The sequence below is a fragment of the Emydura macquarii genome, unplaced genomic scaffold (genome assembly GCF_026122565.2).
Source record: "Emydura macquarii macquarii isolate MOO-44397 ecotype Brisbane River unplaced genomic scaffold, CSIRO-AGI_Emac_v2 contig_2207, whole genome shotgun sequence".
Classification (NCBI taxonomy): domain Eukaryota; kingdom Metazoa; phylum Chordata; order Testudines; family Chelidae; genus Emydura; species Emydura macquarii.
In genome coordinates, this window is record NW_027132344.1 from 209,948 (window position 1) to 231,963 (window position 22,016).

Consider the following 22,016-nt stretch of genomic DNA (forward strand, 5'->3'; position numbering starts at 1 on the left):
AAACAGCTGCTGCACCACAACATAATATGTCACTATTCCAGATATTTTTGTAGTAGAGCAAGTAGATACATCTCTCATAAACTACTGAGGTTTTACTCAGTCTTGATGGAGAAATGTTAAACTACTACCAATACTTTGAACAGGTAAAATGTAAAAACATGCTAGATTTAGGGGACAAACTTTTTGTTCGTTCTCAGTACAGCAGCTAGCACAATGGGGTCTTGGTCCATGACTAGGGCTCTAGGCACTATGGTAATACAAGTAAAGAATAATATATTCTTGGCAAGTAAAGTGGGAAACTCCATTGACTTTGTTAAAAGAGAAATTGTGCTATGTCACACTCCTTCAGGAACAATGAAGTAGTATATTACATACAAAATCCCTATGTTAAAAGAATATTAAGGTTGTTAGTTAACCTTGATTCTGACATTTTTTATGCAACCTTAATTTTGCCCCTTTCTGTGTATTCATATTGATGGTCTTTAGTTACATGATCAAACTTTTTTTTTCCACGGGAAACCTGCCTTATTCAGTCACAGAATGAACCGTGCTCAATGATCAGTTGTGCCATATTTGATTTTATCCTACTTTAATGTGTGGCTTCATGCCTATTTACTGCCACTATTCAAACTGTGCTCTGAGGACAGAATGATTAATTTCCCCATGGGCTCATCTATGAAGCTCATCGCTACAATATCTGAGTCTTTCACAAACATTCATTAATCTTAACAGCACTCCTGTGAAGTGAAGGGGTGGTGTTACACCCTTTCACAGATGAGGAACTAAACAGAGATATTAAGGTCCAAAGTATCCACATATTTTGGGTGCCCAATTTGAGACATCTAGAACGTAATGATTTAGAGTATTTGGCATTATACGTTATACTGCCCCCATTGACTTTTGCTGTAGCTGTGAATACTCAGTACTTCTGCAAATCAGGCATAGAAAAAATGAGGATGACACAGTTAGTGGCCACCTGTGAAAAGTTTGGTTTAAGTGACTTGCCCCGCATCACAGAGGAATATTGTGGCTGAGGCAGAGAGATACACTGGAGACCTGGATTCTAACATTCAGCTGCCTTCTACATGAGACTTTGTTTTTCCTTCAATCCCCTGCATCATTCATTACACAACTTCGAGTTCATACAGTGAATGAAGAAGGGGGCCTGCAGACAACTGTCTCCTTCATCTACAGCTGTGAGACATGCTCAGAGTAGGTTCATCCTGTACACTGTATGAGGCAAGAATTCTGGCATTTCATAAATGTTGAGTGCTTGATTTAGCATCCTTAATGTTCTTTTAATGAAGTTTTTGTGTGGGTAATTTCCTAGCTTTTTAAAAAATCAAACTCAACCCCCCCAAATTCTGTCATAGTGACTCCCACATGGTTCTTCAGCAGGGTTGGAACCTTTAGAACCTTAGAACATTAGTAAGTATTCCTCCCTGTCTGAGACCAGGATTAGAGGGGAATGGGACACTTTGCCAGTGGGCTTCACTGGTATTTGACAACAGTAGAGGAATGGTGAAACATGGGAATCTTGGGTTCCATTCCAGGCTCTGGAGGGGAGTGTTATCTAGTGGGCATGGATACTTCTTTCCCCCCCAAATTAATCCATTTTTGCCCATTGGTTCCAACCTGTCCCAGGACTGTCTAATCCCAGTCCCATCATTCTCCATATTCAGCTCAGGTATCCTCCTTCTTCACCTTGTCTGGACCCTGCAAGTGGTCACCGAGAGTGCAGAAGAAATAGGCTTTGTGCTCTCAGTTCAAGTGCCCAGACCCAGCATGGCACACCATAGTCCGGAGTTGCGGTTGCAGGGAAAATCCTGCCCTGCCTTCAGTGAGTATGCTCAGTGAGGACGGAATCTCCATGGAATTCAGCTGCTAAAATCTAAGACTTTTCTAAGGGTATGTCTACACTGCAATTAAAAACCCGTGGCTAGCCCATGCCAGCTGACTCAGGCTCACAAAGCTCGGGCGAAGGGGCTGTTTAATTGTTGTGTAGGTGTTCGGGCTTGAGCTGGAGCTTGGGTTTTAGGACTCTGCAAAATGGGAGGGTCCCAGAGCTCAGACTGGAACCTGAGCCTGAATGTCTGCACCACAGTTAAACAGCCCCTTAGCCCGAGCCCCTAAAGGTCAAGTCAGCTGGCATGGGCCAGCTGCAGGTGTTTAATTGTAGTGTTGACGTACCCTCAGTATAAACAGGGGAATCTCGAGCCAGAGAAGAGGTCATTTTACCTCTATATTTGGCACTGGTGCAACTGCCGCTTGAATACTGTGTTTGGTTCTGGTGTCTACAATTCAAGAAGGTTGTTGATGGTTCCGAGAAGAGCCCTGGGAATGATTAAAGGACTAAACACATGCCTTCTAGTGATAGACGGAAGGAGCGCACTCTATTTATGTTAACAAAGAGAAAGTAAGGGATGGCTTGATCATACTTATATGGGAAACAAAAATTTGATGATAGCTTTTCAATTTAGCAAAAAAAAATTATAACATGATCCAATGGCTGGAAGTTGAAGCTCTGAAAATTCAGACTAGAAACAAGGCACACATTTTTAACAATAAGGGTAATTAACCATTTGAACAACTTAAAAAGGTTTGTGATAGATTCTGCATCCCTGGAAATTTTTTAATCAAAAGTGGATTTATTTCTAAAAGATATGCTTGAGTTCAAACAGGAATTCATTCTGAGGAATCCTATGGCCTGTATTTCATAGGTGGTCAAACTAGATGATCACAATGGTCCCTTCTTTTAAAATCTATGAATTTACAGGGCATATGTGAACTGGAGATTTTCAAAGGCTTGTAATTTGGCCAGTTTTGGGCAGATTTTCACAGGGATAGGGAAATGCACACATCCCTGATACACATTTCAAGTTCCTGTTCAGCTTTTCGTGTAAAGGGTTACCAGAATATTTTAACATGGACAAAACAAAATATTTTCCCCTAGCCTTGTTTTTGGAAATGGCTGAATCTTTTGGCTGAATTTTTTCACAAGATTTTCATCCCGAAGCAGACATGGAGGCATGGAAAAACTCATCCCCAAACGCCAACTTAATAAACAACTGAAAACAGGGTTCTATAATGAGGACACACACGCTGTAGTTAAATGGAATATAAAAATAAAACCTTAGATATTAAACATGTGAAGTAATTTCTCTTTAAACTTTGGGAATACAAAATTTTTTTACATGATATATTAAATTCTACATATGTACCTAACAGTATAAAAATGGTATGATTCTGATATTTTAGTATTAGAGAAACTGTGTGATCATGTAAAAACACTGACTTGTAATGCACATACAAAAGAGGACACAGTTAAGGTTGCTTGTGCAACTTGGTAATTTTCAAATTTTTGAGTGATTCACTGCATTTTTAATGCTTTTAATTAAACGTTTGTATGATAAGTTATATAGATTTTAAAATGATATCACTGATAATTTTTTTTAACTCTCCCTTTGTAAAAATAAGGGAGTAATGAAATCTTTTAACTTCCAATAAGGAATTGGCATCCTGAAAAGATGGAACAACACTGCTCTAAACTACATGGTGTGGAAGGCATGCTTTCAGTTTCCTGGAGCTTTTTCAAAATTCTGAAGTGTGAATTTTCATTATAGAGTGGGTTTTCAAGTTTTCACAGGCTCCTCTGCAAATAACTTTCAGCCCAATTTAACTTACTTTTTTAAACAACTTTTACAAATTTCACCCAGTCCGAGGTCTGACCCAGAGCTGTAAAAGTTCATCTTTTGTTTACTCCATTATGCCTAGGCTTGTACATGGCTTGTAAGATCACCTCATTTCTGTGCCAAAGGGTCCTCAGAGTTCGAGTTGTATATCTGAATTTCTGTGTCTTAGGGATTTCCATCAGCTGTTAGATTTGCATGTAGCATTTTTTGTCTTCAGTTTACTACTACTTTTTTCTTAACTGTCAGGGAATGATAACTGAAAGTTGAGTGTGAAATCTCAGATAAACTACTGATAGCTTTAAAAGGCAAGCCATTGAATAAACATGTTTCACTTGTTTAGGTGCATTGTTGGTCTTTGTGCTGGCTTTACTAGCTTTTATTTATAGCTACAGTTACCTGGAATTGTCCAATGTTAAATAATACTGACTGGCTCAACCTAAACTGCAGGTCAGATTTTTGGGAGAATCCAGATCCAAGTATTTGTGGATCAGATCCATTGTGCTTCCAGTAAAGTAAGTCCTTTTCTTCTTCTTTATTTGTAATTTTTCTTAAATTTCAAACAAATTTTGTCAAAATATTTGGTATTTTGACTCCAACACCAAAACAAATCTATTTCTGTGATGGTTCCAGCTATATACAAGCACAAAAAGACCATCCCTCTGTCAAATAGCTACATGGTAGCATGTATTTTGCAATAAATTCTACTTAAAATGAAATTAGAAGAGTTCAAAGTCTATATGAATGTTTGGAAAGCAATTTTTAAAGATTTGTTATTTAGAACTATGCGCCTGCACATGACTTAAAAATGAAAGCTCATTGTAATGACTTACACATTCCCTCAGGATAACTTGTCTCTTGGTGACTATGTTGACAGATAACCTAAATCTCGGCATGTGATGCAGTGTGGTACAACCTGATAGTTGTAAAAACTAATAATTTTATTTATGTTCTTGTATCAGATAACTTCTTAGAACAGACTTATAAAGAAATGTTCTTATAGTAGTTGGGGATTTTCTATGACTAAGGCTGATATTGGCAGATGTACGTTAGGGAAAACGGCTAAAACAAACTGTATGAAAAGTAAGTTATAACTCTAGTCTGGTGGTGTTAGAACCTTTGATGTAAAGAACGCTTCTGCTTTTTGTATTTTCCCTTCTTTAAGCTGGCTAAAAATGTGTGCATTTGGATCTTATTTAGTTTGGAAAACCTAAATGAACAGGTAAAACAAGAAGATTGTGTTGAAAGTGGTGCTTTGGCAGAAATGCAGTCGTTGCATCAAACCACGAAGTTGAATGGGGTATGCAAATAAGCAGAATAACTTGATTATACAACAAGAGAGTCAGGGACAGGCTTCACGCCTACTAATGGTCTGTTCTGCTGTACAAAAGATGTAGGTTTGAGTCCCAGTTTATTGTCCCTTCGGTGAGTGGGAAGTGGGAGTGCTTCATGTTCCTTCTTGGTGACTTGCACATCCCCTGTCAATTTTTTCTAAGGTCTTATCTATACACAAGTTGCATCAGTACAGTTTTACACTGAGACAATTAAACCAGTGTAACTAAATTGATTATAAGTCATCACACGGTTGTGCTTTCGCCGGTGCAAGCCAAGTCACAAGAAATGATGGTGGCAGATTTTGGGAGGCAGTCTTGGTTGATGTTTGAGCTAGTGCTGGAAGAGAAGTGTCTGTTTTGAAGCAAAAGCTGGAGGCTGTGGCAGGGTAAAACAAGGCAAAATAAAATGGAGGTGCTTTTGGTTTCACCCTAGCAACACACTCTGTTCCTTACAGCAAGAGGAAAGAGAGGAGGAACTCTCTTCCTAGCTGTTTCTCTTACCTCTGGGAATTAGTTCCAGTTAGTTTGGCAAAACTGATGAGCATTTCACATAGAAATGTACCAATTTGCTTTGCACAAATTTTGCATCCTTTAAATCTCACTTGCTTGTTACAAGCGGAAAAGCACAAGATAAAGTAAATGTGTAGACAGTTATGCGCACTTAAAATGTCAGGCAGGGACAGAAATGGCCAGAAGTGGAGTGATGATGCTTCCACTGCAAGAAATGGGAGAGGGATGTGTAAGGGGTTCCTGCAACGCAGTATTCCCACTCCATGGTCCAGTCAGCACCAAGGGGCAAGCTGAGTCACAGATGTTGGCAGCTGCACTGGGCATCAGCTACCAGATCTTTCTGCAGAGCAGGAGCAGATATCTGTCAGATAGATGTGACTGAGTCTGTTGATCTTACCTGGCCTCATCTGGTGCTGTAGAGACTTGAGGGAATTCTAGATAACTGGGAGCTCTGGATGATGTGCTACTCTCTCTAGAGGCCATGTTATCTGGCAGTGTGACTGGCTGTGACTAAGCACCATCTCCCCCTGGTGTTCTTGGGAGTTCATCAGAAACTTTGCAATTCATGAAATTGTGCTTGTATTTCAAACTTCAGCAAACACCATTTTACAGTAATATTTTACCTAGCTCTAGTTAATACACTATTTTAACCAAAGCAGTCACTTAAAATATCTGCTATAAAATAAGGCACAAAAAAAGTAGTCTTTTAAGCCAGGCTGATGACCTGGCTTTTGTCCTACTAGATCCCTTTGTGCACTGCTAGACAAAAGTGTCCTTCTCGGTTTTCTTCTTTGTTTTGCTATTAGTGTGTGTGAGTGAAAGAGATGAGCAGGGAACTTGACGCACACGCACACACTGTGTCAGTGTGTTATATAGCTACTTGTTAAACAGCAGCAGAATATTGGAGATCAAGAATTCTGTGTTCTGTTCCTGTCTCTGGGAGGAGAAAGGACAGCCAGAATACACACATCTAACACATTCTGTCTTGGATCTTGGGTCTGCCATAGTAGAGATCTAAATTCTATTCCCAGCTCTGCCTGAAGAGACCTGCATAGCCTCTGTTAACTTTGGGATGGACTAATATTTAACTACTTTTTAGGATTGGGACATGAGGCCTTGCTAAGTCATAAGAGCTATAAGGAGCATCTGAATGTAAATGGCAGCAACAGAGGTGAGATCAGTGCACCATCCCCTAGGCTAAAAGTGTTTTGATGGAGAGTCTCCCTCTTCCCCTTCCTCTTTGATACAGAACAGGAGCTTGATTCAGCTAGAATGTGGAACATCTTGCAAAATCTGCTAAACTTGAGATCTCTGACTATAGGCCACCTGTGGTTAGTTGATGACAAAGGGTTACTTGCTTAGAGCAATAAAGGAGCAAAAAGACTGGGGAAGAGATCGGAACTGAGGGTTATCTCTTGAAGATGATAAAATGGATTTTCAATGTTTGTCTGAATCAGACTAGTTCACTTGTGTGTTGTTCTAACTTCTTTCCATTTTTCTCTCTATTTCCAATACTCTTGGAAGTCGAGACACTTAATAGCAATATGCAAAGCCTAGACCTTCCCCCTCATTTTTACTAGGCTCACTGGAACTCACCGAAGGGTTTGATTTAGAATGAATGGATTTGGAATTTTTTGTTTAACATATAAGTGATAGAAACTTATCAAGTGAATGAAGGTCTGGACTTGGAGATATAAATATAATTTAAGGTTTCTGCTTATCTCTAGTAAATAGCTCTGCCTGTAACTATATTGTAGGTCCTCTGAAGCCAAAATCGTGGAGAGATGAATATTTTCTATGTGTAGGACCCTTGGAATATGAATGACATTAATATTAGCTGGCTAAAAGAAAAGATTGCTTCTCCCTGTCGAATCTCATTCTTTAGCTTGTTTCATTTCGGGCTAACATTTTGCTATTAAGCTACTGTCATTACAATGAAGCCTTTATTGAAGTTTTATGGCTTATGTTTTGAAAAAGTGAAAGAAAAATGTTTTAAATCATTTTGTTTTTAAGTAAGCTTTCCTCTTGCTTGTGTCTGAGGTGCCACGTGGTAAGGAGTGTTTTAATAACAGGTTAAGCACTTGCAGAATGGTTGTAGAATGTGCCTTTGGGCGTTTAAAGGGCAGATGGAGAAGTCTCCTCACTAGGCTGGACATGAGTGAAAAGAACCTCCCTTCGGTGATATCTGCGTGCTGTGTTCTTCATAATGTGTGTGAAGCGAAGGGGGAGAGGTTCCCCCAGGGTTGGGCTGTGGAGGCAGAAAAACTGGCCGCCAATTATGAGCAGCCAGATGCCAGCAGTATGCTGACAGCTAACCGCGGAGCGCTTTGCATTAGGGAAGCTTTGAAAACCAGGTTCTGCAATGAGATGCAGGACTGATTTCTGTTCCTGTATGTTGTTTGCCTTTGCTCAACATCCACCCCCCCCCCCCCATCGATATCTGTGCCCACCAAATCCCAAACAAGATATGATTTAATAAAGAAACATGTTGAAATAATGCCAACTTTTATTTATGAACATTCAAGTCATGGGGGAAGTGTTCATTCACAGTCTCAAGGAGTAGTGTGGTTGCTTGCTGGCCAGCTGTCAGCGGGGCCACTTTCCGCTGGAGGCAAGCACGTACTGTAGCCTGGCCATTCTCCTCCGAGACCTTTTGGGGGTAGGGGAGGGGCAGGGCAGCAAAGCTGTAGGTGGAGGAGCATTATGGAGGGGCTGCAGGGGGACTCTGTCCAGCCTCCGCTCCTCCTGAAGCTCCACAAGCCGCCGGAGCATGTCTGCCTGGTCATGCATGATTCGCAGCATCTCCTGCGTGGTACTGCGATCATGCTCCTGCATTTCTCTGTGACTCCCCACGTCCATATTCTGGGACAAGGTCAGCCGCCATGCTCAGAGCTCTGTCTCTGTGGCCGCGGAGGTGTTCATGACCTCACCAAACATGTCATCTCGGTTTTTTTTCTTTTGTTTTGTTTTGTTTCTCCCCCTTCTTTCTAATCCTTGGTAGTCTTTCTGCAGCATTTCCTGAGGGTTGGGCCAAGGCGGAGGTGTTTAAAGAATGAAAAGAAAGTAACAAGCCATTGTTAGCAGACTGAAAATAATGATACGACTGCAACAATGTAGACCAGGGGTTCTCAACCGGTGGTACGCGGAAGAGGGCTCGGTGGTACGTGATGGGAAACGCGCCGCCGAGTCCGCCGCCGAATCCCCCTCTCACCGCCGCCGATAAACCCTGCCGCCGCCGAATCCCCCCCCTTTGCCACCGCTGAAAAACCCCGCTGCCGCTGCTGCTTCCCTCACCCTTGCCGCCGTCGCTAAACCCTGCCTCCGCCGAATCCCCCCCTTCCGCCGCCGGGAATCTGTTCCGCCGCAGAATCTCTCCCCCCTCCTCCGTTAAAAAAACTTTTTGCCGCCGAATCAAAGCCCTCCCCCTGCCGCAAAACCCATTTACCACCGCAGAGAAACCGCGCCGCCGCCGAAAGCACCATCCTCTCTGCTGCCGAAAAGTGTGAAACGGCGGCACAGTTTCGGCGGAGGGCAGCGATCCCTCACGCAACCCCGCAATTTTACCGAGTCCTACTCTGGCCAGGTACAGTCAGGTGAAGCGGTACTTGACCCGACTGTACCTGACCCGAGTGGTACTCTGTAAAAAAAAGGTTGAGAACCGCTGATGTAGACAATACTCCCTATGCAGTGCACAGGGCAAACACAGACCCTCATTCCATTCCTGACATCCCAGAAAGGTTGGTTCGCTGTACCCTTACAGAGATGGGAAGCAAGGGGATCTGCAGACAGCACGGGAGGGTTTATAGTCTCTGCTTAAACCAAATAAAAATAATCAGTGACTTGGTAGGACTCTACAATGGGGAATACAGAGGTACAGGGCATCTGCTGTATAGCTCGGGTATTGTCTTCCCTAGGTGACCATGAGCAATATCAGTCTCCGGAGGGTAACGCATGAGGAAAGGGAAGATTAACTGAATGCAGCGGGGTACCAGCCTGGCACATATGCTGTGTTCCGCCATGATACCGGCTCCCTTGATTGCAGCATGGTGCGGCAAAGTATCCTACCAGGGAGGAAGGAACAAGGCAGCCCTCCCCCGAAACCTTGCGCAAAGGATAACAGATTACCTACAGGAAAGTTTCCATGAGATATCAACTGATGATTCTTGGAGCATATCTCATCACATAAATAATCTGTTCTGGGGGTAACCCCCCAGTAAAGTCCGCTAAATGCTTGAAATCCCCTTTCTGCCCTCTTCCCCCAATGTAAAAGGACAGAACTGCTAAGAAGAAAAAAAAAACTCACCAGATGTGCCTTCTCCGGGATCATTATTGCTGTCCTGTGTGCTGTTGGACTGCTCGGGGGTCAGGAATAGGTCCTGATTGTCTGGGAGAACGGACACCCCACTCTCATGCACCCTGCTCTCCTCAGCCTTCTCCTCCTCGTCCACAGAATCCTCATCATTGTCCATGGACTGTGACCTAGCAGAGGTATCAATACTGCGGGGAGGCACCATGGTGGGATTGCCACTGAGAATTGCATGCACCTCATCATAGAAGCGGCATGTTTTGGGCGAGGGGCCAGAATGGCTGTTAGCTTCCCCAGCTTTCTGATACGACTGACGCAACTCCTTGATCTTCACGCGGCACTGCTGCGTGTCCCTCTTGTGTCCCTTCTCCAGCATGCCCTGGGATATCTTCCCGTAAATGTCCAGATTCCTTTTGCTGGCTCTGAGCTGAGCCAGAACGGACTCCTTGACCGATGAGATCTAAGACCTCTGGTCGACTCCATGCTGGAGCACGTTTGGGCTTTGCAGGAGCCATGCGGAGAACAGTGACAAAGCTCTCTCCACGCTGGCTGCACAGAAAATGAAAATTCAAATGTTCCTGGGGCATGAGGGGAGGGGACATTTCCAGGTAGTGTGACCACGTTACAGCACAGCGCGAATGTCCAGAGCAGCCACAACAAGGCATTGTGGGATACCTCCCGGAGGCCAATAACGTCAATTTAAGTAAAGTTCTGTCTACACTGACGCTAAATCGAACCAATAAATTCGAATTAGGCACTACGCCATTTGCAGAGGTGGTTTTATTAAGTCGATTTTTGCCACGATTTAAGTCGACGGAACTGAAGTGCCAGTGTAGATACAGGTTTACAGAGATCGACGTAAGTGACGTTATGTAGACCTCCATCACCAGTGTAGACCAGGCCCCAGACTGGGAGGCGCACTCCCTGCTGCAGTGTAGACCTACCATCACATCACAGTCCTTCCATGCTTAGAGCTTTAACTGAGCTATTTGTTCTGACACAATAATCAAACTGCAGAGACTTGTTAAACAGCTCTTATTTAAAAAAAAAAAAATCTCCAAAGGTGGGACTTAATTCTGTTTCATTGATCAAATAACATGCAAATATCTCCTCAGAATTGTAGAACTCAGTAGCTAGCATTGGTTGAAAGCTAAAGTAGCAGTGTAGTATGAAATAAATACAAACTTTAAAACTTGAAAAGCTATCACTTAGCGGAAGCAATTGCAACCTGCAAAACTTTTATTTAAAACCAGAGAGGGCTTGAACTTTGGGGACATAGAGGAGATTAATTTTAGCCTGGAAAAGCATTACCAGAGCAATCAGCTCTGCTTCCAAAGTACTTGCAATCAAACCTCTCTGATGCTGGTACATTAAAGCTAGTGATATTCACTTAATAGCATAACCATTAGCTGATTAGATATGATTAGGTATATAATGTATATCATCTCTAGAACAGTCTGACTAATGAAGGGATGGGGCTTTCTGATATATAACCCAGTTTCCAAGGATGGTCTTGTGGTTAAGGTACAAGACTAGGATTTAAGAGATCTGGGCTTAATTCACAGCTCTCTGCCACAGACATCCTGTGTTACCTTGGGCAAGTCACTTAATCTTGCTGTGCCTCCATTTCCTTTCTGTGAAAAGGAGATAATATTTCCTGTCTATGTTTCTTGTCTGTTTGTTTGAATCCTACCTTGTGATCACATGGATCAAATTGTAGAATTGCGCCAAAGACTGTAAAATCTTTAAGGCAGGAATTATTTCTGAACAAGACTCTTAATAGAAGCTTGCACATTATGGCGCTGATCTCAGCTGGGCCCTTAAAGCACTTCTCTAATACAAATAATAACCATAATACATCAGTAGTTTTAAGTCTGAAACTTGATAAATATTTTCAGGTGGGTGTGATTTGGTCTATTGTGGTTGGTCTAATGTTGTATTCCTGTCCATTCCCCTTGATTTCCTTTATATTTCCCTTGACTCACATAGCAAGCAAAACATTAATTTTAGTTTTTAAATCTTTTGTGAGGCATTACACTGAAATCCTAATTGAACTAATGCATTTCATGTTTGGTGAATTAAAAATAGTAACAGATGATAACTGAGCTTTCAAATTAAGAACAAAAGGAGTGAGTTCTTTGTCAAGGGCTTTGAGTTCCTCTGATCAAAGAAGCAATAGAGAACTGCAGTGTATTACTGTTGCTGAAGCAAAGCTTAGTAGTATTCATAAGCAGACCTGAACTTCATAATGTTATAATAGCGATCCATTCAAAGGAATGGAAAGGTATTGCTGTTTCCTTGAATTAAAGAATTGTAACACATGTGTTTCTGATACGCTAATTGTCAGACATAAATACCTAAAGCAATGAAATAGTCAACACTACTTCTGATAATACCTTCCAGCTGGGAGCACAGAAACCTAAACCTGCCTCCCAACTTCTGTATCCACCCTCACTGCCACATAATCCAGCCAATTAGTAAAGAATTTAAGAATGGCAATAGCTTTTCTTGGAACAAATGCTGAATGATAATTTTGAATCTGATATTTTATGTCTATGATGTGCCAATTAGAGCTGATAAATTTAGCAGAAAAGGGAGGAAATTCAAGCCTAAGAAATCTACTGAATCATTTCTCTTGTGTGACCTCTCAGTACATTCAGAACAAAGGAAGAGACTTGCATATTGAAGGGATGAAAATTCAGTGTTTAATTGGGAGCACATTTATTTTTAGCAGAGTAATTTTATGTTGTAAAGCTTTAGGCTTGTGTAAAAGGTCTTCATATATTTTTGTAAGCAGTTGCAGCTTGACTACTTCATCTTGTTTGATTATTACTTTTCAATCTGATCATAAATGTGGCATATTTATTTTTTGGACCTACTGTTGTGTATGGGAATGGCTGGAGGAAAAAACGCAGTTGTCAGATAAAATGTTACCTGAGTCTGACGTATTAATTTTCTAATTACTTTCCAAGCTGTGGCTTACACATTCTCAGCTGGAGCCAATGAACTGTCAAAACTTGCTGGTAGGAAATTCTTCTAAATGTAAAATATCTCAGAATAATAAATGATCGAGTGGATGGCCCTTGTGAGACTTTCCAAAACTAGGTAGGTTGAGCAGGTTTCTTTTCTGCACTAATCCCACAGGAATCTTTCTATTTTTGATTATCTCCAGTGCTGGTGCCTGTAATGTTTTCCTATATACAAGGAGCCACTAGGTACTTTATTAAAACAAACAAGGTAATTGTTCCTAAAAGATTGGTTTTCTGTGTTTGGCTGTTCTCTTAAACTAAACTGTGTGTATGCCCCATAAATGTCCCCCTTCCATTGCCTCTGTCTATCTCAGATTGGGTACATTATTTGGAAAGGTTTATGCAGCCTAAAAAGTTTGAAAACCACTGCTATAGGGTATAGGGAGTTGAAGACTTACAACACAAGAGACACAACTGCCACCCTGTACTGCGTACATGTGGTGCATTGGTTCCAGCACTGGACTGAGAGTCAAGGCTCTTGGTTGCTATTGACTCACCAGAAGAACTGGGACAAACCACCTCATGTCAGAGACACTGTCAATTTACCGGGGGCGAAGGAAGTGGGGGGAAAAAAGGTCAAATTTTGGTCAGAAAACATTACTGCCTACTTTCGTTATGAGCAACACCTAAGATTTTTGTGAGTGAAGGAAATTAGAGAAATACTGTACCTAGTTCCTCCTGTTGGTATGCTTTGTAAAGCAGTTTGTGTTTACTCAGTATTGTCCCGGTATAGGAGATTCTCCCTGTTCATGAGGGTCTTCCACACAGGAAGAGGGTAAACAAAAACAGAAACAGGATTCTGAACACAATGTTTGGCAGAAAGATTCGGGGGTAGTACCTGAAACTACTTTTAACATGTTTTTTTGAAGTTTACTAGCTTTGACGTGGACAACATCACTGTAACCTCCATTTAAAGAAGACTGGTTTTCATGGTTAATGAACATGAGTAGGAACTGAGGGACCTGGGTTCTAATTTCAACTCTGCCATAGTCTGCCTCAATTTCCCCATTGGTAAAATGGAGATAATACTTCACTTCCCAGTGGTGTTATGAAGCTCAATTTATTATTTTTAAAGCACAATGCGATCCTGGGATGCAAAGTGGTATTGGATCAACTCTTTTTGCCTTTGTGTTCCCACTAAAATTCATGGGAGTTTTGTCGGAGTAAGGATTGCAGGATTTGGCCCAGTTATCCTCTCCATCTAAGAGGAGGTAATAATGCTGTTTTACCCAACCTTAGTACAGCCACCCTTTGAATAGTGTTCTCTTTAGTGAATAGTGTTCTCGGGTTTTTAATGGTTGTTTTTTCTGATGCTTTATAACTGTGGTATTCTCTGTGGATGTCAGTCACCCTGGAATGAACAGTGTTCTTCAGATTGTTGACTATTAAAATAAAAAGTACAAATTTCAGGATTGATTTTTTTCCTGGGACTTTCTTTGATCACACTCTGTCGTCCATCCTTTTTTCTATCTAATCTAAGTTCTTGGACTCCCATCACTGACCCATTCGAGTGACAATGCGCTCTTTAGGACTAATTTCTGTTTGTAGTCTGTCAAGCATCTTTTAAACTACATTGTAGTAAATGACTCATCAGCTGTAAACAATAGGTCATATACAATGGAAAATATTATACTGCCCTTATAAAATGGTAACTGGTATGTTATATCTCCATCCTTAGAAGTTTTTAAGGCCTGGCTTGACAGAGCCCTGGCTGGGATGATTTAGTCGGGGTTGGCCCTGCTTTGAGCAGGGGGTTGGACTAGATGGTCTCCTGAAGTCCCTTCCAACCCTAATCTTCTGTGGTTCTATGTCAGAATATATTTTGTACTGTGTTGTCTATATTCATGGGGTATCCTTTTTTTTTTAACTTCTCAAGTTTTTATAAAATTGTTTCAGAAGTCCTACTGAAATCAAGATAATTTTTGTCCGCTGTGTTCCCTTTGTCTCCCTAATCTGTAACATTTAAAAAAATAAAAATTCTCTCGGTCAGTATTTGGTTGGTGAAGGAGTAACTCCTAGACCCTGCCAAAAAGAAAGTTTTGGTATGTTCTATCTTATTTTCTTTCATTCAGCATTGGTTAGAAGAGATGGGGAGGAGATATTGTGGCATAATCTCCTGTATGACCCCAATTCAAGCTTTGAGCAGGCTTGTCTGGTAAATACTATAGCTTACGAACCCATAAAATCTAACTACTGCAAATCAGAGTCCTTCAAGTGTTTACATGGATTATTTTATTGTTTCTTAAATGCAATGATGTGGTTATTGCAGTCCAATGGGGTATGACTCTGAGTCTCCAGTTTTAAAGACTGACACTGCATTTGCCTTTCTTCAGTTGTGTCACACCTCATCTGTTCTCCAAGACTTATTAGAAATGATTACTACTTTTCAGCAGTTTTCTTCCCTATTTCTTGTCATGCTTTTTGCTGTAGCTTGTCCAGTCCTGCTGACTTGCAGATGTTTCTTTAATAGCCAGCCCAGTCCTTTGCTATCTTTAATATGATACACTGTTCAGAATCATCCCAGTTACCATTTTAAGTTTTATTTCTTATTTTCAGATGCCCTTCATTTTTGAAGTCTTAATTCTCTCTTCCCTCCTCCCTGCTGTCTATTGAAGAGAACAAGAGGAATTTAAGGGCTTATGGTGGACTGTAGGGAATGCATTTCAAGGTGTGTGAAGAAATGGGAGGGGAGTACCTTACAGCAATTACAACAAGCTTTTCTTTACCACTAATATTTTGGCACTTACTTTGCACAGAAGACTTTGCAAGCATGACCAAAATCCATACAAGGCATGTTAATAGTGCAGAATAGAATTTTATTATGAAATCTGGATGCCTTCACTAACTGAAGGCTACCGATTATTTATGTTGATGACATTTTCGAAGCTAACATCCCTTGAAAATACTTTACAGACATAAAGTGGAATTCAGTTCTGAAAAGCAACTTTATAAAAATAACACTTGATTCATCTGATCCACTCCTAGTAGGCATTTAGAGTTGCTTCTGCTTGCTTCAGTGACTCCTGTGCTCAAACAACAGTGAAGGATAAATATAATGTGTTGGACATGTCGCCAAAATCTGTCACCTCTATTTATTATTATTATTTTATTATTTTATTTTATTAGTTTTTTTTCTTTATTATACATGACTGAGCATATATGAAGCTAAGTTGTTATATTTGAGTGCGGACTGTATGTCCCTTACTGAAAAGACAGATCTTGCCCCAGATGCGTTCTCTATGTAAGTGAGACATGGACAGTGCAGTTTGAACACAAGTTAGGGGTTGCTGATTATGATAAACTCTTCAAAATGAACTTTGCTGCATCTGGTAATGCGAACATACCCTCTGGCCAATTAGTCTTTTCAGAGTTTTGGGTCAAACCATTTCCTCTGAGTTCCATATAAGAATTTTTTTAGCCTCCTCCCAGCAGTTTTATAGAAGATTTTCCTCTTGTAACAGTGCCTGATTTGATTCTTGAGGTTAGGCGCTCTGGTAAGGTTAGGTCTACATTACACAGTTAACCCAGGCAGTTCCCTGGGTTTTAGCCCAAATCTCCTACCATCAACACAGATTACCCTCTGACCCAAGTTTGGAGGTGCTTTAAGCCTGGGCTAGTTCACTGTGCTAGGCTCTGCTTTAACTCAGGCTGGAATCCACCCACTTTGCAGTGAGGATGCAGCTTAATTACTTGAGTGCTGATAGTCCTCCAGTACCTTTCCACAATTCCCCCAACACATGAAGGACAGAGAAGTTCTCCTAAGCATCTTAGCACAAAGGATAGGCCCCCAAACACATTCGGGTGAATGCAGAAATAGTGAGGATAATGTGGGTAGAGCTTTGCTCACATCCTGAGCTAGGGTGACCTGGCTGCCAACCACCTCAGTGAACTGTGCAGTGTAAACATAGCCAAAAATACAGTAATGTACTTGAGACCCTAGTAGGATGACCAGATAACAAGTGTGAAAAATCAGGACAGGGGTTGGGGGATAATAGGTGCCTAAATAAGAAAAAGCCCCAAATATCAGGACTGTCCCTATACAATAAAGATATCTGGTCACCCTAGCCTAGAGGTTCCTGGCTCTTTTTATGAAGTAAAATCTCCTTCTAAAGACCTCCATACAAGTATTTTCTGTATTGATTCTGGCACTTAAATAATTCTTCACCAAAGAGTCCTCATAATGAGGAAATAGAATCAGTACATAGTCTGCAATTTAGTATGTAGACTCTTTTTATTTTTAGAAGCCTTAAGTCTTTAGTCTGTTAGATAATGGAGTCAAAGCTCTAGTGGATTTATACTTAGTGATAACATGCCAGCAATTAATGCTGAAGTAAACCAGGATTACTCAATTTGTCCATCAAGCAATTCTAAATCTGGCTTTTTTCCATTTGTCTTGAAGCTGTTATTCTGTCACACTTATTCTGGGATTGGGTTAAACCATATATTGAGAGAGAATTTCTAAAGGATGGATTTGTATTCCTTGTGATGTACAAATTTCAGTGCAGGACTTGCAAATCCAGCCTTTCTGATATTGTGAATCAAAGACCTAGAACTACCTAAACCTAAGCCTAGCTGAAACTAAGTGTCTCTAGAGTTTTGTATGTATGCAACCCTTAGACAAGCAAGTAAACTTAATGGTAAATGGCACCTTTTCAGGGTTGATTTATTTGTCATGTGTCTGAAAGGAGATATGACAGCAACATAAAGGTCTCCAAGCTAGACCAGGGCTTTCATCAGGTTGAATATGTAACAAAAATAAAATACTTCTATGTTTTACATCAGGGGATCTTGAAGTGCTTAATGAGCGTTAGGATGAATTCATCCTTTCTGCACCTCACTTTCCTGATCTGTCAAGTATACCTACTTTACTGATGTACTAAGAGTTAAATAATTTTCCCAAGGTCATATTAAACCTGTGTTGCAGAGCCTAGGATAGAGCCACGCTCTGTGCTTTGGTAACAAGCCTATCCGTCTCCTGAACTGATATGGCAAAGTACATGGGCCTTTTAGAGCAGGACAGAAATTTTCTATCAAAAATGCCCATTCATTGTAAGCAAAATGTTTCAAATAAATGCGTTGATTTTTGACAAAAGTTTGGCTTTTGAAGGGTGGGGCGAAAAACATTTTGATACAGTTGAAACATTTCATTTTAACATTTTCAAAGTGAAACATCTGGGATTTTGTTTTTGTTTTCAAAACAATCTTTCATTTTGAAATTTTATATTACCCCTCCCCCCCCAAATAAAAAAAATGTATATGGCAAAACTAAAACAAAACAATTTGATCCAAAATGGGTTTTGTGGGGTTTTTAAAAATTTATTTCACAGGAAACTTGGGAAAAAATGTTGCTTTTTGTCCCATTTTGAAACTGAACGGAGTTTGAAATCACAGAATTTCTTATGAAAGGATCTGGTTTCTGCCTAGCTCTAGTGATTTCCCCTCTTGTATGATTTTATTAAAGGGATGGAATTTCCCTGGCTTCCCACTATTTGAAATAAAATGTTCCTTACTATCTTCCTTTGTTGCCCTTCAGGGCTTTGAAGGCTGCCATTTCAAAGATACATTATAAACCCACATGGTGTGGGATGATTGTCTATTTTTTGCAGTAATGTGGTTTATAGATATATAATGTAGTTTTATTTACAAAACCTGTATCTTGTCCCAAACTAGTTGTAAATATCTCTTTTTTGTAAACTAAGATTAAATTTTTGTTTTCTCTTTTGTTTGGCCTCTTAAACCCCTCAATTGATTAACCACATAATAATTCTGATGAGGCTAGCCATAGATCTTGTGAAATGATATGAGAGGCCCTATCCAAGTCCCTTCCTCATTTATGCCTGTTTCCACTTATTTATGACGCTTCCCTCTGTCTGGGCCCTGTCTGTCTGCACTTTCCTCTGTCATGCTGTGTTGCTTCTCGTGACCACCCACCCCTTCAGGTAATGGAAACCCAGAGAAATTAAGAACAACTTTTTAAGCAGGGATGGATATTTGGAGAACTTGGTTTCAGACGTTGCCTACTGTTGCTAGACTCAGACAGTGCTGTGAGGAAGGTGGGTCATGGCTATGTTGTGTGACTCCCCATTCAACTGCAACTGAGCTGTGGTGTTATATCAGTGCAGAAGTGTAGGACTGTAGGGGTGCTTTCCAGATTACCGCTTTGATTATTGCATTGCATTTTTTGTTATTTATATCTATTTTATGATTAAACAAAGTATGTTTATAATATGCATCTTTTAAAAAATAAATTTACTAGGCATATCTCACTTAAAACTTTTAACTGAATTGCCTTAGTTTGATTACAGGAAAAGAGTAGATTGGATCCAATTCTATAATAAGATTATGTACAACACTGCAATATGACTGACTAATGCAATAGCAAGGGGGATTTCCACTTCTATTTGTAGAGCGTTAAGCAGACAATGGTAGTTTTCATGCCTGTCTGAAAGACGGGAACTTTCCTTCCACATCTCAGACAAAAATCAAATACAAACAATTTTCCAAGTTGAAATCTGTCTTGCTGTAGCCACAATCCTTTTCTGTGCTTGAGTTTCTCGCCTGCCACTACCTGTATAAAATTACATCTATTACATTTTAGTAAACAATAAGTTCATTTTAGCTATCCTGATCTGGAATAATTATTTATCCTTGTTGAAAATCATCCTCTCAGAAAATGTAGAAAACTGTGTTGATGGAATGTGTCAAGTTTTATTTCAAGTGTGAGGAGAGAGAACTGCGTAAAGCTATGAGAATTTGAACCATTGAGCTTGGCCAAATTTCCCTGGCATGAACTATTGTGCAGGGTGCTGTATGTTGACTGACTGTAGCCCTCCACCCCACAGTTAGTTGCATTTCTGTTATGTCCTCTGTGTAGTTTGTAAAATGCTTTGGGATCATTGGGGATTAAAAGTTCAATATAAATATGAAATATAATTGTCTGAATTTTTGGTGTCAGTAAGAAATTAGTCTTATGAATTTTTGATTCATTGGGCTTTTTCAATAACAGGTAATTGCTGTTAGATTATAAGACCTATGTGCTTTGCTTGTACAATAGCAATTTTTCAATATAAATTATACTCTTCTTCTGGATCCCGGGCAAAGAAGTCTGGAAAATACAATTAACGTCATGTATCAGTGTCTTTATATTTCTCGGTTGCCCCGATCATCTTGATCATAGAAACAGTGGGACATGAGGCTGACTGTCCTCTAATGCTGTGCGCGCGTGTGTGTGTGTGCGTGCGCGTGCTGTATTCCAGTGATCTGGTATGCTTTGTTACTTAATGAAATCTGGTATTTCTACTATGAATTTAAGAGGACAAGGTTCTTTCCTTTTTGACCCTTTGAAAGATTGATGCCCTAAAAATAAAAGCTTCTCTGTTATCTAATCCTTCCCTTGGCTATTATTTTCTATATACTTCAATTGGGTGCACTCTAGGGGAAACAAACGTCTGTGTGAGCGGTCAGGCCCACAGAGAGCAAAGATGATCCAAGGGTGCCACTTACTGCTTCTGCCAATAGGACTCCATTTTCGTCAATAAATTCTGTCCTCATTTTCACCTTGCATTTGGTGTCTGGAACAGTGGTTAGATACAAGTGATATTTAAAAATAACCACCTGGACCAAGGACTAGGCAATTTGTTCATTTTCCTGTGACAGGAGTAGTGGAGACTTTATTTTTTTAACTTGGTTTTTCTATCTATGGTCCATGCTGAGATCATGTCTATGGATTCTTAATGCGGGACTAATATCTCATTCTTTACAGTACAACGCATAGTGGATAGGGAGGGAGCACTATCATAATCCCATTTTAAGCTTATCCAACCTCCTTGTATGAGCCTACCCTTAAATTATATTTGAGAGGGTGCAAATCATTCCTACTTTGTACTATTATATATCTTTCCCTAGTAGTATTTTTTGTTTTCTTTGGGCTGGCTGAGTAATTGGTCTTCCTCTAACGCTGTAGAGCAGTTTTCATGTGTCATATGAGCAATGCACCAGCTTACTCTGTTCATTTTCACCTTTGTGAAAGATGAAGACCAATTCTTAACTGAAATGGAAATCCCTTTGCAGCAAATGGCTCTGGCTGAAGTGCAGCTGGCTCCTAGGTGCACATTGGTTGCTAAATTTGCAATGCACAGAAACTCTCCCTCTTTCTCTCTCTGATACTGGTTGCCAAATTATAGCAGTTATGCTTTCGTCTTCACTCCAGAAGTGAAATACAATGGCAAAATAGATACAGTTGCTTCTATTAAATAACTTGCAAACTATTTTAAAGCTGGTATTTGTTAGCATTGATATCTCCAGGAAGCTACCAATGTAAAGTGTTTTTTCTGTATTTTATCATTATATGGCTTTCAGCACAATTCTGAAGAATTCCCTATGATAGAGGAGTACATATAAAGAAATAGGAACAATTTCATTTTTAAAATTTTGCTATTCAGATAAATTGAAACCGGCATCTTTAATCATGGCCTGCTTTGAGCATCCCTAGTTTAGAAACCACAATAACAACGGTTGGTCCCTACAAAATGTGTGTAAGGTATATGTAGATCCACAAGGTTCCTTTCCATGTGGTGTTGTGCACTGAGTGATGACTGAATCTGGAAACTAGGAGCTTATGCCTGATTCATGTAATTACAGACTCTTACAAAAGGATTTTTCTTTCAGGACTCATTGTTGGAGTGATCCTGAGATATGGTACTCCCTCCACTGGTGGCCACGATAAGCCATTCAGCTGCTCGCAGGAGAACAGAGCATTTACAACGCTTTTGGTCAATGTCAGTGGGAAGTTTTTTGAGTATACCCTTAAAGGAGAAATAAGCCCGGGAAAAATACACAATGTGGAACAGAATGACATGTTGCGAAAGGTAAGAGTAATTTTTTTTGTGAATAAGTATTGACCTGTCTTGTGAATGACTATTGCATAGGTGACTCTTCCTGTTTCACACACACACTTCCCTCCTTCCCATCCAAACTGAGTGCATGGCATGATATTCAGTATTGTATTTCCAGATGTGGTAGAACTAAATTATTTAAGCTCATTCAAAAGTGTCCTTCTGCATAGTATTGTCATTGGCAAAATTATAATTGTTGCCTTCTTTGTATCATAGTATTCACACGTCCTTTCATAACAGTTCAAGAATTAATG

At 40.3% G+C, this 22,016-nt stretch overlaps 1 protein-coding gene across 2 annotated transcripts in view; it reads left to right on the top strand.

Annotated features, from left to right (window-relative positions):
* Positions 1–22,016, top strand: part of SLC9A7 (solute carrier family 9 member A7) — a 98,030-nt gene that overhangs the window by 32,542 nt on the left and 43,472 nt on the right. For both annotated transcript variants that reach the window (XM_067559959.1, XM_067559960.1), the window contains exon 2: positions 21,536–21,735. In XM_067559959.1, coding sequence (XP_067416060.1) covers positions 21,536–21,735 — 200 coding nt within the window. The remainder of the gene's footprint in view (positions 1–21,535; positions 21,736–22,016) is intronic.